General features: G+C 37.6%; 1 protein-coding gene across 14 annotated transcripts in view; it reads right to left on the bottom strand.

The window, feature by feature from the left end:
- The window catches only part of ROBO2 (roundabout guidance receptor 2), a 1,416,559-nt gene that overhangs the window by 86,379 nt on the left and 1,313,723 nt on the right, over positions 1-16,457 (bottom strand). For all 14 annotated transcript variants that reach the window (XM_042456971.1, XM_042456981.1, XM_042456970.1 and 11 more), the window contains 2 exons: positions 11,452-11,683; positions 4,628-4,752 (listed from right to left, as the gene is read on the bottom strand). In XM_042456971.1, the coding sequence (XP_042312905.1) occupies positions 4,628-4,752; positions 11,452-11,683 (357 nt within the window). The remainder of the gene's footprint in view (positions 1-4,627; positions 4,753-11,451; positions 11,684-16,457) is intronic.

Here is a 16,457-nt window from a genome sequence, read left to right on the forward strand (position 1 = left end):
ACTACAAGCAATAAAGGAGAGAAGGGAAACATAACAAAAAGGAGATAAGAATAAATTAAAAACCATGAATGCAACAGTACAACAGCCAATGCACAAAGATAAAGAAAATTACAACACGGCAAATGAAGAAAAATACAAGACAACAACAAAAAGGGAAGAATGAGAGACCTATTCCACAAGATTAGAGAAATCAAGGGAAAGTTCAATCCAAGGACCAGGATGCTCTACTACAATAAAAATAACATAATTCAAGACCAAGAAGGAATAAAAAGATGGATGAAACACAGAGAAGAGTTATATAAAAGAAATGACAACATGAAAAACACATGAAATGAAGAGCCATATGAATATGAACCCTAAATTCTAAAAACTGAGGTGGAAGCTTCAATAAAGGAAATGGGAAAAACAAGACTCCAGGAACAGATAATATTCCAATAGAACTGTTGCAATCTACATCTGTTGCAACAGATATGGAAAACAAAATGATGGCCAACAGATTGGAAGTGATCAAAATACATCCCCATCCAAAAAAGAAAAGGAAAAAAAGGGAAACACAAGAGACTGCAGCTACTATAGAACCATAGCACCATGCAAGCACTAATATACCATGCAATCATGCTCAAAATTCTGCCACATAGTCTCCATCCATACATGAAATCCCAGAGGTTCAAGCAGGGTCCAGGAAAGGAAGAGGCACCAGGGATCACATTGCAAATATATGATGGCTAATGGAACAAAGCAGGTAGTTCCAAAAGAAAATCAGCCATTGCTTTATAGATTACAACAAAACCTTCGACTGCATGGATCATGAAAGGCTATGGAACACCCTTAAAGACATGGGAGAACCAATACATCTGATAGTCCTAATGAGGAATCTGTACTCAGGACAAGAGACTACAGTCAGGACAGAACAAGGAGAAACAGAATGGTTCCCAATTGGTAAAGAGCTCAGACAAGGCTGCATCCTATCACCCTATCTGTTCAACTTGTATGCAGAACATATTGTAAGGAAAGCAGGCTTGGACATGGAAGAGGGAGAACTGAGAACAAGAGTAAGAAATATCAACAATCTGAGATATGCTGGTGACACCATAATACTAACAGAGAATCTCACAGACCTGGAACATTACTAAGGAAGATCAAAGAAGAAGGTTCAAAGCCACATTTACTGTTGAACATAAAGGAAAAAAAATGACCACAGAGAACATTCACTCATTCAAATTAGTCAATGAGGAAATAGAAAAAGTAAAAGAGTTCTTATATGTGGGATCAAACATTGATCAGAATGGGGACTGCAGCCAGAAAATCAGAACAGCAGCTATGAAAGAACAAGAAAAGATCCTAAAATGCAAAGACATACAACTCAGCACAAAAGTCAAAATCATACAAGTCATTGTATTCCCTATTATCATGTATGGATGTGAGGGCTGGACTGTCAAGAAATAAGATAGAAGGAAAATCAACTCATTTGAGATGTGGTGCTGGAGAAGAGTGCTGATGATTCTTTGGACAGCCAAAAGGACAAACAAATGGGTCTTAGAGCAGATCAAGCCAGAAATATCTCTAGAATGAATCTCTGAATCGTCTTCAAGTGAAGCAGATTTCCTATGAATGGAACAATTCAGGGGTGCTTAGAGGGAGTGACTATTGCATGACGTTTGAGGAAGTGCATCAGGCTTCCAGACACGCACACTTCCTCCACCTTTGAGGGACGTTTCAGTGACCTTTTCCCAATAATTCAGGCAGGTATGGAAATCTTCAAAGTGGTGTCAACCTGCCACTGTAAGTAGCATCATATATTATATATGTATAAATGAGCCTATATCCTAAAATAATCAAGCATATTAGTCATAGTGGAATCTTCTTGTACACTGCAACCATTGGAGGTGACTTTTTTCATTCAAAGGATGGAAAGAGAAATAACATATCTCTGATGACCTAAAGCAGGGGTAGGCAACCTTTTTGAGCCGGGGGCCGGGTTGCTGTCCCTCAGACAACTGGGGGGCCGAAGCCAAAAAATAAATAATTTAAAAAATTAAATAAATAAATAAACCGGGACAAATGTAGGACAACATTTTCAAATGGTGGACACTTTTTTAAAAAAAGTGGAAGACATGTGAAAAAATTTGCTGATTTTTAAAATTTTTTTAATATAAATGCATGTTTCTGAGGCTTCTATAGACAATTGCCCCTGTGCGCGAGAGGCCAAAGGCCCCGGCGGCAATCGGCGGCAGGACTGGGCTGGGGCCGGTCCCAAGGCCTTGCAGGGCCGCATCCGGCCCGCGGGCTGCAGGTTGCCTACCCCTGACCTAAAGAATACAGACATTTTAATCACTAAGGTTTGTATGTGCATGACACAGGCAGATATGTGGGAAAGAGAGAGTTTCCATGAGTGCAGATATTTTTAAATTCAGTCAATATCCACAAATTTAAATAAAATGCAAGGTATGGCCAAATTATCAGATGGCCACAGTGAGAATCAACTCATATCAAAAAGCATCACCAATCTGATGAAAAATCCCCTTACTAAAGAAGGGGGCGGGAATACCACAATACTATAATTTTACTGTTGAAACCCGCCCAGATTCTTTGTGATTGGGCGGGCTAAAAATAAATCATCATCATCATCATCATCATCATCATCATCATCATCATCATCATCATGCATATTTATCCATGTAACAGATTAAATTAGTATGAAGTATACAAATCAACTTTTATAATGCACAACATGCCCCCTTGAAGAACAAACATAACTTTATCATAAAAAATCATACAGTTACCATTAGTTAATCAGATAACTTCAGAGAATTAGAATAAACAGATCTATATGTGTGCCAATTAACTTAACAATGGGCTGAATCCAATTTGAGTGAAATAATAATAAGTGCATCAGATAATCAGCTAAGTTTAAAAGGGGGGGATTTTTGCCTCCTCTGTGTAATTCACTGTGCTCTAACAACTTGCTTTGGCAGGTGTGAAGCCCTCTAGAATAGTATGCAAGACAGTACCAGGGATCTGTAGGGTGGAATGAGGAGTCAATGAAAATTCCCACCCCTTATTTTTCCATCATTGGGAAGGGTTATGAAAAAAAAAACCTCCTGTTTTTTAAGAGGATCTGGACTTTCAATTTGGAATTTCCTTATTCCCTTCAAGTTCAAAGTGTTGGGGTACATTAGCCAATATAGTTCCTCATGGAATGGGATTAGCACAAGGATTGTGAGTGCTTCAGTGACAACTGTGGCCAGACATTTATTAATTCACATTGGTTTCATAATGAAGCTTTGTTCTAGAATGGTGACTTGGCTTGGCTTCCTTCAGCAACAAGCTGATCATGCTTTTCACCAGAGGAGGCTGATGACATATCAGTAAAGAAGTGACCTGCTGTGGGCCAAACTCTAAAGGAGCTATCCAAGGTGCTGAGCTCTCTCCAGAAAATAAGTACAACATCTTGGATAACTCCTTTAGCATTTGATCTAAAAGCTCAGGGAGATTCAACATCGTAATGACATTGGGACCACTAACCTCTACTGTGTTTCATGAAGCAACATGAAGCAGTTGCTTTGGGTAAGAGATCCCAAACAAGCTGCCATTTCCCTTCCTTTGACCAGCATCATCTCTGTGTGTTTCAAAATAAATTAAAAATGAGTTCTGGTACTACACTGGGTGGAAGAGGGTAGTGTTCTCATTTTGATATTTCGCTTCAGGTGCAAAAATGTCAAAGGTTGGGTCTCATGGCAGTTCCTTTGAAGAGCTTCAAAAGCTGTTTTCAGAGCAGCAAGGGAGACTGTTAAGGAAGAAAGTTTAAAGCCTCAGTTGGTGAATGCTAACTCTTGCATGTGCCTAGAGGGATTTTTCCCCCAGTACTGCAATATAAGAAAGACCTTTGAAGCTTGGGCTCCATCAATATCAGATTTGTTACATCAGAGATGAACGTAATATTTAGCTGGTTTCACTTTATTTTCCATGGTAGCAAACATGCACCCCTTTTTCTTCTTTCCCCCCTCTCTCTGAATTTCTCAGTGAAAGTATATTTCACACTACTAAGAATATACGTAGTAATGTATAGATGTTTTTGAAACCTGTAAGAAGGATTGCTTTTGAATTATCTGTCATTTTAAGAGGGATATATAGTCGACCCTTCTTACACATGGATTTTTTATACACGGATTCAAGCATCCACGGTTTGAAATGTTCCATAAAAGTATAAAATTTCAAATATCAAACCTTGATTTTCCATTTTTTATAAGGGATACCATTTTGCTATGTCATTATATTTAATGGGACTTGAGCATACATGAATTTTGTTATACACGGGGAATCTTGGAACCAAACTCCAGCGTATAACAAGGGTCCACTGTACTTGGGACACCAAAGAGTGTTTCAACATCTGAATCTCTCTGTTAAGCAACACAAGTTCATTGGTTATTGCTGGAATAGCAAGCACCATTCATACTATCTGGCAGCCAAAGGGCCGGTCTTAATATTATGCTTAACATCTAGCATGTAATTGCCCCCCTTTTTTCAACCCCCCTCCTTTTTTTGCTTCTAGAAGTGTGCAAGAATGGCAACCTTTATTGTGTGCAACATTTTACATTGTTCTTTTCGGTTGTATGTCACCTCCTACCTTATATTCTTGAATTATTCCATTTTGGTGATCTGGGGGCGGAGGATCCCATGAAATACTGATGCTGGTACTGTTGTGGTTTCCAACTGTGAGAACAGTAACAGATTGTGGAGGAGCACTTGGAGCTGTACAGATAGAGGTAACAAAAGTGAATTAAAAAAAAACTTTGCCAGGGATTCTGGCAAACTGTTTTTAAGGAGGTGTTCCACATTGGCATGCAGGTCATTATTAACTTGCCTCCTTGCAGGTATGGTTTTACAAATTAATTTAAAAACACATTACATTCTATTTAATAAAAATTAAGTTTACATTTAATAAAAATACAGTTTAAAAAAAGAAAGAGAAAACACAAAATTGCAATAACAAATATAACCCCAAAAAAGCAGGCAAGAGTCTGGCTACCCCAAAACAATGGCAATGGTTGCTGTTGTTTGTTTTCAAGCCATTTCCAACTTATAGGAACCCTATCATGGAGGTGTTTTGGCAAGATCTGTTGGATGGGATTGCTTTTACCATCCTCTGAGACTGAGAGAGTGAGACTTGCCTAAAGTCATTCAATGGTTTTCCAATTGTAAATGAAAAGTTATAAAAATGAGTGTCTAACCAACTGAAACTCATGTACCAACCAGACAGACAGACAGACAGACAGACAGACAGCTAACTCTTCCAGTACACTACTTCAAGAGGAAAAGTTGGAAAGAGCTGTTCAAAGATGAAAGACTGAATAATAAACATTCTCAAAAGAAAACCCCAAAAATGTGAATCTACCAAACTTGAGGTGCTCAGAACGTTTGATGCACAATCTAGAGTTAAGCGTGTCCATTGAAATGGCCACATAGCTGATGACAATGAATTAGGGTGATAAGAACAAAGATAGATTGTGAAGAGTTCTAAAAGGATCTCCCCAAACTGGGAGAATGGGCATTAAAATGCTAAATGAAAGTTCATTGAAATCAAGTGTAAAGAGATGCATACTGGGGCAAAAAAAATGCCAATTTTATATAGACACTGATGAGATCTGAACTGGCTGTGACCAAGGGATCTGAAGGTCATGGCTGAGATCTGTGTAAAAAGTTATCTGCTGTAAAAAGAGGGCAAATTACAAGTTGGTAACAATTAGAAAAGGAATCAGAAATAAAATTGTCAATATCACATTGATTTTATACAGTGTAATGACATCTGGAATATTGTTTATAGTTCTGTTGTCATAAATAAAAAATAATATTGTAGAGATAGAAAAGAAGGACAACCAAAATGATCAAGGAACTGGAGTAAATCACCTTTGAGAACTGCTGTTCAGGGGGCTTCTTAAATTGGGAAAAAGGTAAGTAAGAGGAAAAATGATAAGAGATTATAAAATTATACAATTGAGACACAGGGTTATTTACTGATACTGAATGGTGGAAAAATCAGGACAGATTTTTAAAAAGCATGCAGCTCGATCTCTCCTTTCTATCTGATTCTAAGGAAGCTGTCTCTGTACTGAGCCTTTGCAGGGGTAGGGTGGTGGCAATTAAGATGGTCCAACCCAGGAGACTCATGGATCTAGATGGATTCCTGATGGCTCTTGGGGAATTCCCTCTTGTCTTGGCAGGTAATCCTGTGGAAGTCTTGGCTGAACTCTGGAATAGAGAAATGGCTAGATTATTACCACTAAACGTTCCCTCCCACAAAATGGAGCCATGCAAGCCACTTGGTTACCTAGGGAGCTGGCGGTGATGAAACAAGAGGGATGGGGCTCAGTGATGACACCTGATTCAGAGCAAGTCTGGCCAAACACAGACTAGAGTTCATTGGAAGGTCTATGGCATGGCAATGGTGGCAACAAATGAATTATTCACAGTGTGGGAGGGACTTTTCAGGAGTAGTCAGACCCTTTTACACTCTGGCTCACAAAAAGAAAAAAAATAAGGACCACTCCACAGCTTGTTGTGAAGAATTTGAAAGTCACTTTGTGGACAAAATTATGTGGATCAGCTCTGACTTGAATGTTAAAGTTGAGACAGGTCCAGTGGATGTAATCTTGGCACTCGCTTGTTATGTATTATTGGAAAAGTTTCAGTTAGTGCAGCCTAAGGATGTGGACAGGATATTTGGAGAAGTGAGTGCCACCACATGCTGGATCCTTGCCTTTCCTGGCTCCTGAAAACATTCACCATTCCCCTTACCCACTCGGTCAGCCCCCCTCTAGTTAGAAAGAGACTGACTGAGTGGGTAAGGGGAGTGGTGAATGCTTCACTGCAGCAAGGGTGGTTTCCATTCTGCATAAAGACCACTGTGGTGAGGCCATTACTCAAAAGAGCCTCCATGGATCTAACCATTCTGAATAAATATTGGCCAGTCTCCAATATTTCATTCTTGGGCAAGGTTCTTAAGTGAGTGGTGGCCTCCAAGCTCCAGGGGTTTCAGGATGTAACAGGTTATCTAGATCCATTTTATTTTGTCTTCAGGCCTGGTTATGGGATGGAGACAGCTTTGGTTGTGTTGGTGTATGACCTATGCAAGCAACTGAATATGAGAGTTTGTCCCTGTTGCTCCTGCTGGACCTATCAGCAGCTTTTGATACTATCAACTATGGTATCCTTGTGGGTTGCTTCTCTGAGATGGGACTTGGGAACATAGTTATGCAGTGGTTCCAGTCTTTCTTGGAGGGTTGAACTCAGAATATGGTGTTGGGGTACTCCTGTTCATCTCCCTGCTCATTAGCCTGTGAAGTCCCACAAGATTCTGTTTTGTCTCCTATGTAATTAACATTTACATTAAAGCATTGGGAAAGGTACCAAACTCTATCTCTTCTGTCCATCTGATTCCAAGGGAGCTGTCTCTGTACTGAATCAATGTCTGCTGTCATAATGGACTGGATGAGGGCAAACAAATAGAACCTTAATCCAGACAAGACAGAGGTGCTCCTGGTCAGTCATAAGCCAAAATATTGCCGGGGGGGGGGGGTATGAATGGAGAAAGTGTAGACTGAGCATACTCCAAAGTGTCTGGATGTACATCATAGCACTGACTTAGTGGAATTTTTCTGTTGGAGTTGGGAATGAAAACTCATTGGAGGGGAAGGTCTAGAATAGGGCATTCTAAAGGAGGGAACACTTGCCTGATGAACACTGAACACACTATAACACTTATTATACTGCAAGAGCTCATTCTTTCCTCCAAACAGATATGGGACAGAATCCTGTTGGAGCACTCCATCTTCACAAGAGGACTTACATCTAGGGTAATTAGAATTGTGCAGTTGTGCAACAATCATATCCAAAGAGGGCTGCTGTTATGTTTCTACATAGGACAGCTGCCAACGTACCTGATGTGCATTGGAGCCCAATGAGCAATGGGACCAATGCACATCAGAAACAAATTTGCATTGGGCACTCTTGCCAGTGTCCTGTTATGCATCTTTGCAACTCAATAACTGGGTTTCTTAGTGCCTCTGCTACTTAGCTAAGTAGCACAGTTATATTATGTAAAAAGTTATATAGGATTCCAACAATGGTGTGCTAGAGAAGGGTTCTATGGTTACCATGGACTGCTAAAAAGACAAATCAATGGCTCCTAGAGCAAATCAAGCCTGAACTCTCCCTAGAAGCCAAGATAACTAAACTGAGATTGCAGAACTTTGGCCACATTATGAGAAGACAGGACTGATTAGAAAAGACAGTAATGCTTGGTAACGTAGAAGGTAGTAGGAAAGAGGAAGAACACATTTCAGACTCAACCAAGGAAGCCACAGCTTTGAGTTTGTAAGACCTGAAAAGGGCTGTTGATGATACAGTGACTTGAAGGTCTCTCATTCATGGGCTCAGCAAAAGGCAAAGTCGACTTGACATCAGTTAACAACAACTAGCCAAGCTGAAAACCTCAGAACACCTGATCAGATAGATAGATAGATAGATAGATAGATAGATAGATAGATAGAGGAACCCATGTGCCTGCTTCATTTTTCCACTTAATCTATTAAATAAATGGCTGCTGGCTTTCCTGCACCATGGTGCAGCTAACTTATATAAGCATATTCAGTATGACATAAGAGCATTCAGTGCTAGGAAATACAATAGAATCTGGCTCTGACCACTAATGAAAAACACTGCCTAAAATCTGATGATATTGCTAGAACTAGAAATATTTTTAGTTCATTTGATTTACATGCTTGCCTATATACATACACACATACCTCTGTAATACACAGTATTAAACTGTTCTGTCTTCATTTGTACAAGATTACCACAATAAAAGCTGACACCATAACATAAATTAAAGCACTTCACTGAGAGTGCTGCAGTTATTAAATGGACCACACTGAAAAATAACATTTTTAAACCATTTTCTCATTTCCCTTGCTGCTGACTTGTGGAGAACACCATGCCTGATTCTTGACAGGTCTATTATTCCAGTGCTCAGCTCCTTCCCACAGTTATTAAAGCACCCAAATCGCTGCTCATCTTTTTCAGACAAAACCAAACATAATTCCATTTGTTACTTTCACAAGGCCAAAGAAGCAAGAGATGAATGGATACTGAATTGTGACAAATGTCTGGTATTCAGGAAATGAAGAGAAAAAATGTGGTAAAAACCATTTCTTTCCAGTTGGGTTCCAGAAGAAACATTTCCTTGAAAATTGTATTCAGTGAAAAACTTGACATATTTAAACATTTGTCTTGCTAAGAAACCACATACAGTAGGAGAGAAAAAAAATACAATATTCTCATCATACTTCCAAAAACTTTCAAAGACAGATTCTCCTCTGTTAAATTGGCATTTCCCAAAGTAGAAGAATGCATCAATGCATGAAATATTATACTTTAAAAAAGATTGCCCTTTTCCCTCTGAGAAGTGAACCATATTCATTAAAACAAAAATCTATTTGGGATTATGTCTGAAAAAGCATAAACCTAAGATAATTATAAAGATAATTAAAGAACCAAAGAAAATGGCCATGGAATGACACTTTGTGAATACCAAATTTTTATCCACATAGGCCTGTAAATAGTCTGCTACACAGACAGATACTTTGGAGACCTTTTAAAAAAACACCATGTGACATTTAACTGTTGACAGTACAATTTGTTACAGTTGTTTGTTGTACTGGAAAAAAAAAACACATCAAGAGACTGGTTAGCTGAAGGTTACATTTATCTATACATGCAAATCTAAAACATAATGGGAAAGCTCCACACACATTAACTTTTTGGAAAAATACATGTGTTGCAAAGGATTTGTTCCTGTTGACATCATGGAATAACAAATAGGGTATAAATATCAGGGTGGGGAAGTTGACCACAGATGTGATCAGATCTTAGATGTGAACTAATTGTAAATTAATACAAATTCTGTGCAACTAACAATTCAAAGAATGCACTCTCAGACTGATTTACAAGTAGTATCTTACACCTGTTTGATTGACTCATATCACCCAAACTACATCCCTCAACTGTTGGAGAAACTTGTGGTGGCCCAATTCTGGACTGAGGTTCTGAAAAGTATTAGTATTATTACAAAACAAGGAGCTGATATCCTAATGTTCTAATTTTCAGTCATTCTCAATATACAATTTACAACATAAGATCTCATAATATTTTTCCTTATAGATAAAATAATAGAAATAGCTTCTAACTGGAAATTGGGAAGTTTCTCGATCCAAGAATGTTGTAAAAGGATCTGGGCTACATGACTAATGGAGAAGCAGGCATATAATGAGAAGATAATTAAAGGATGCATCACACATTATTCTTTTGAAGATATTTGTTTGTTATTTGATGTTTATTTTAATCTGTTGCTTTGTTTAATGATATTGTGTATTAATTTTGTATTATATTATAAAACAAGCTGAGTGTGTACTCAAAGCCATCAAGCTTATGGCAGAGAATTTTGTAACATTATGCATCACATAAGGAAAAAATTATTTTGGTCTTATTTTATGACCTCATATTCTAAGGTAATGTGAGAAGAAGAAATTTTCTAACCACTTTTCCCATACCACCCCTGGTTTTATAAATGTTTATTATTTTCCTTCCTTGGTCAGCTTTTTTTCTGAAATAAATAATTTCAGATTTTGGTTTTTCCTTCAATAATTTTCTTTACTGTTTTCCGTACTTTTTGCAGATCTATGACATCTTTTTGATACTGAAGAACTTAAGTTATGCTGTACTCCAAATATGCCACAAAACAGATGAATGTGAAGAAATAATGCTGCTAAATGTTCTGTTTCTAATTCCTTTCCTAACAATCCCTAACATCCAAAATGGCTTTTTGTTGTAACACTTGATTTATTGTATCACTTGATTTAGAGATTCTCAGGAGTTCTTCACAGTCTAGTTGGCTTTTCACAATCCTGTATCAATTGTGTCTATCCAGTTTCATTTCTCATAACTGATGCTAAATTGAATGCCAATGTCAATATTCAGTTGTCATCCTTTTAACAATTTTCGCTAAATTCAGTGTTAAGTCATATTAAGAGCCACTGAAATCAATGGGTTTTTTAAATCACAGCTAATGAGATTTGATATCAAGAGGTCTACTGTAAGCAAGACTCTTAGAATTGGCCCTATATTTTGTTTTATTATTTTTTTTAAAGTTAACCATTTACTGATCTATCAGAAGAAGTGCATATTTTTATCACAGCTGCTAATGTTATGCATAGAAATATAATGAACTAAACAAAATAAGCAGAGTATGTATACTGATAATAGTGACTGCAGCTGACTGCTGTGAAGAATTTGTCAATACCAATATGAATAGAAGACTTGCAATGGAGACAATGAACTTTGCATAATTTCACTCAACTTCACAAAGCATGTGCATCTATTATTTCTTTTATTTACCTTCTTCAGTGGTACGGGCAGATTTTGATTCACTGTCCATCCCTTGAAATTCATTGAAATAAGGTCGAACTTTAATCTCATAAGTTACTCCTTTTTTCAAGTTGACTAGGACAGCACTGCGCTCTGTAGGAACTTTGACATCCAGCGTCTGCCATGCAGAAGGGGAAGGTAGGCCTGATGTTTGACGATATATGACTCGATAACCTTGAATAAACTGGGATTGGCGGTCAACCTGAAATAATATAATGACAAGCATTTGTACCATCAGATGAAGAATAAATTTTACATCAGTTCTCTGAGTTGACATCCAATTGTGTAATACAACTCTTCTAACTTATAAAACAACTGAGATGGATTGATTTTGGTTGGCCCACAAACACTTTTCTCCCTCTATTATTACCAAGCACAAAAATGTATAGTGTTGAAAAATAAGTAGATATAAGAGCAATAAAAGTGGTGTTCATGTCATGGTCAACGTGCCAAACAGTATTACGCAAATAGCCACCTGCGTTGGGTGGTTAATTCTACCCTGCAAGTACAGACTAAAAAAGTAGGATTTTTGGCTCTTTCTTGACAGCTTGCTAAACTCATCAAATATTTTCCAGATTTAGAATTATATTGGTTTAGGCAATATCTAGAGTGGTTAAAGGTTACAAATCTAAAACCATCTTCCCAATATCAACACCTTTACTGAACTCTTTTCCTTCCCATTAACTTCTTCAATGGGAGTTTAAGTCTTATTAAATGAAACACACATATACTGGCCAAACCAAAACTAAATTTATGAGACCAAGGCATAAAACAACTTGATCAGAATTGTCATTATTTAAATAAATCCTGCAACATATGTTACAATAGTGTTAAACTCACATTTTATAAACTTCTCTAGATACACTTTAAAGGAACTTATGCACCGAAAGAAGGACATAACTCACAATAATGGCTTGTTAATACTGACAGAATCAAGCTGTGTTTTTAAGAAGAACATTAAGCAGCTGCTTCCAAATGAAGGGAGTTTGTAAATCAGGACAAATTGTTTTTATACACATTGGAGTTTCATTAATTAAATGCTTTATGGACATTGAGACTTTATGAACCTAGTGTTTACAACAAAACACATTTCTAACTCATCTGAATAGTTTGTCATACTTAGGCACCCTTAGACCTACTGCATCCATGGCTTATGATGGAATAATACAAACTAAGGAATATTTGGCTTTCACTTTACACACTTAGGTTTCTCTGACAACTTGTTTGACCAGAAATTATTTTACTTTTGAAGCTTTTTTTTTTTTACTTATAACACTTGAGACAAGACAATAAGAAATATTAACTTTAGTTCATACACTTGTACTTACAGAGGACTGCAAAACAAAAATCAGAGAAGTGTTCAAGTCTCACACACAGTAAAAAAAAGTTAAAAGAAAAGCTTGCCTCCTGCACTCTTGCAGTAGACCAGTTACACAAAAGAATTGTCCTATCCAGATACAGAGTAAAATGGCAGGAATGACAGAATGCGCTTAGTGGACTCCATTTAAGCTTAAACCTTGGAATATATAAATGATGGTCCTGGGTTTAAATTCCTCATTCATATTCAGTGAATTTCTAATGCTCACTGAAAAGGACAGGGAGAGAGTAATTGCTCTTTCTTTATAAGATCCACTTGCTTTCTGATTTTTCCCTCCACACATTTATCTCTAGTCCCAATGCCAAAACACCAGTTCAGGAAATCATCTCCTATGCGAGTTCAAGTTCCTGTTTCTGTTCCAGCTCTTCAAGTATGTGGGTGTTCTATTCCTGACATATATAGTAAGCCATCCATACCATGACTATCTTATTATCATATAACAGCTTTCCATGTCTCAGCCAGTCTCAGTCATAATATATATGACTGAATGGGGTCACACTTCTCCTAAAGGATGAAGTTCGCAGTTTGAGTGTACTCCTAGATCTGTCTCTGCAGTTGTCATCTCAATTAGATGCGACAGCTAGGAGTGCTTGGTACCAACTTCGGTTGTGTCCCTACCTGGACCAAAGGGACCTTGAAGCAGTGGTACTCGCACTGGTAATCTCTCATTTAGATTTCTGTAATGCACTCTACATGGCGCTACCTTTGTACCATGTTCAGAACCTTCAATTGGTTCAAAATGCTGTAGCCAGATTGGTCACCAGAACATCTAGGTTTGACCACGTAACAGAAATATTAAAATCTCTTCACTGGCTGCCGATTAGCTTCCAGACCCAATATAAAGTATTTGTTATTACCTTTAAAGCCCTATATGGCTTGGGCCCGAGTTACTTGAGGGAACGCCTCTCCCTACACAATCCACCCCGCACTCTCAGGACGTCTGGGAAGAAATTATTAGAGTGTGCAAAAACTAGGTTAACTACTACTTCCCACAGAGCATTTTCTGCCATAGTCCCCAAGGTATGAAACGACTTTCTGGAAGAGATCTGCCTTATTACCACCTTAGATGCCTTTAAGAAGGAACTCAAGACGGATCTCTTCCAGTGAGCCTATCCACCAACTTTTCTGTAAAATATCTCACCTCCATTGTATGTTTTATGAAAGTTAACTGTAGTTTATTAATCTTATTGTATTGATAATATGCTATTGTTTTTATTGAATGTATTTTATATGTTTTTATTGTTGGAATAATTTGTTGGTTGTAATCCCACCTCGATCCACAGGGAGAGGTGGAAAATAGAAATAAAAAAGTATATTATTATTATTATTATTATTATTATTATTATTATTATTATTATTAAAATTTTAGTACAGCATGTTTAAAACCTTTTTTCTTGTATCAACTACCATCAAAATGTAAAAGTTTTCAGATTAATACATTAGTTCAAATTATTGAACACTTTTGGTGGTCTTTGTAATCAAATGAACTAATCACATGTAGCTCTCAGTAAACTATTATGTATTATCTATGTATTATATATTATCTAAGACAAGTTATAATTTCCATGTTACTGAGGCAATGGCAGGCCACATTTTATTGATGCTGTTTCCTAATTAAGTGAACACTGAAGCATGATAGATACACGTGTCTGATTTTAATTTTGGCTTATGTAAATACACAAGCCTGACTTTGCTAGTAATTCAGTTTGTATTTATTGTTAAGCCAAATATATGATCCCATTTTGACTAGAAGTTTATAGAATTTCGTTTACTTCTCCCAGTCTCTGGGCTCACATGGGAATATGGGGCTAAACAGACCAGCGTTACACGCCAGCATCAGGGTGGCGTGGGGGTGTGGTGTATGCACATCAGTTGCTCTCATGCCTCCCCCAGGCCAGTGTTACATCATGCATCCAATTGCACGGTGGGGGGCTTCATGGTGCTCCGTTGGCACATTGTTTAAAACATGTTGTGCCAAAGAAACACTGAAAATCTGCCGCCGTTGCTTTTTGTGGCTTCTTTTTGCACCACGGAAAGGCCAGATCAGGGCTGCAGTGTGCAGTTGCCATGGCCATGATCTGGAGAGGAAAGGGGTGACTGCAGGCTGCTCCAAAGGGGTGGTCTGTTGAGCCCCTATGTGAAAATAAAGAGAATGCTTTATCTAGGGAGTAAATATATCATGGTATGATTGTCTACACTGTCCTACCAAGTGTTGACAAGAATCTTAGACTAAAAGGTAGAAATGGAAAACATTTTGGGAGCAATGACTGGAATAAAAAGTAGGGGAACAGCGGCACAGTCCCAATAATAGAACAAAGGAGAGAAAGTTGTTGCACATGTTGAAGTAGACTGGCATTAAGCTGGCAGAATTCACTTTTTATCTCTCTGGATCTATGCTAGTATAAATATCCAACTACTTTTTAAAATGCTAATTGCAACAAGAACAAATTATTTTTCATGTAAGATAGAAAAAATGAAGGGAGAAAATGTAGCTTAGCAGAAATTGCTACTGCCTGGCACAAGGGCAGGGGTTTTGGAGTCAGAGATCAGGAAACAGTGTTCACCTTCCTATTTCACTACACCTTACACTATCTATCTATCTATCTATCTATCGAGAGAAGTTGGATTTGAGGAACCTCTGAAGGTTCTCTTTTTTGCTGCTGAATTTTATACATACACATTCAATATATGTGCAACTAGCATATATGTGGAATGGGGGTGGGAGGAGGGAGGAGAAACTGTAACATTAGAACAGGCACGTAAGTAAGTACAGTATATCAGTAACCAATTCTGACCAAGATTCAATCTATTCTGTAGAAATAATGCAGTGTAACACCACTTTAAGTATTATAGTTTCCTCCTATTGAATCTTGGGATTTATAGTTTTATACGGTCTTCAGTCTTCTCTGCTGAAGACTGCTAACACACATAAAACTACAACTTCCAGAATTCTGTAGGGTGGAGCAAAGGCAGTTAGTCATGTCAAACTGCATTATACAGTCTGGACTTGACAAAAATCATTATGTGATTCCTGATATATCATGTACAAGGAACAAAAGACCTTGTGTAGGGGGAAGGGGGAGTTCCCATCTCTACTGTAGGTTATTCCTTTTGCTTTCAAATAATATAAAATCTAACCAGCAGAAGGTTCAAGTTATGTGAAATCTAATAGTGAAAAACTTATTCTCTAGTGAAAAATTACTACATAACTTCACTTTTTTCCTTTGGGTATATTATTTTTCTAGAATAGAAAGCCCTTCTTGCTTGACAGTAGCAACTTTAAACCCCTTTTTACTCCTACCTTATTGATTTTATGTAATACTGTAAAATAACATTCTATTCTTAGAATTATACTATTCTAATAATACTGTATTTTTAGACTGTAAAATCTGAATTTATCACAAGGGGAGAGTTTCCAAGTAACTGCTAATAGGACTAAATGAGCAGATCAGATAATGGGAGTGGCAGGTGGTAATGTGCCAGCCGTCAGCATGCCAGAAGTCTTGCCTGTCATCTGCCAAACCAAATTCCAAACTGCAAAAGGTAAAAACAAAGTGTCATTACTCATCTGGCATTTGTCAGCTACTTGCATTGGGTT

Source organism: Sceloporus undulatus, chromosome 3, assembly GCF_019175285.1.
Source record: "Sceloporus undulatus isolate JIND9_A2432 ecotype Alabama chromosome 3, SceUnd_v1.1, whole genome shotgun sequence".
Lineage (NCBI taxonomy): Eukaryota > Metazoa > Chordata > Lepidosauria > Squamata > Phrynosomatidae > Sceloporus > Sceloporus undulatus.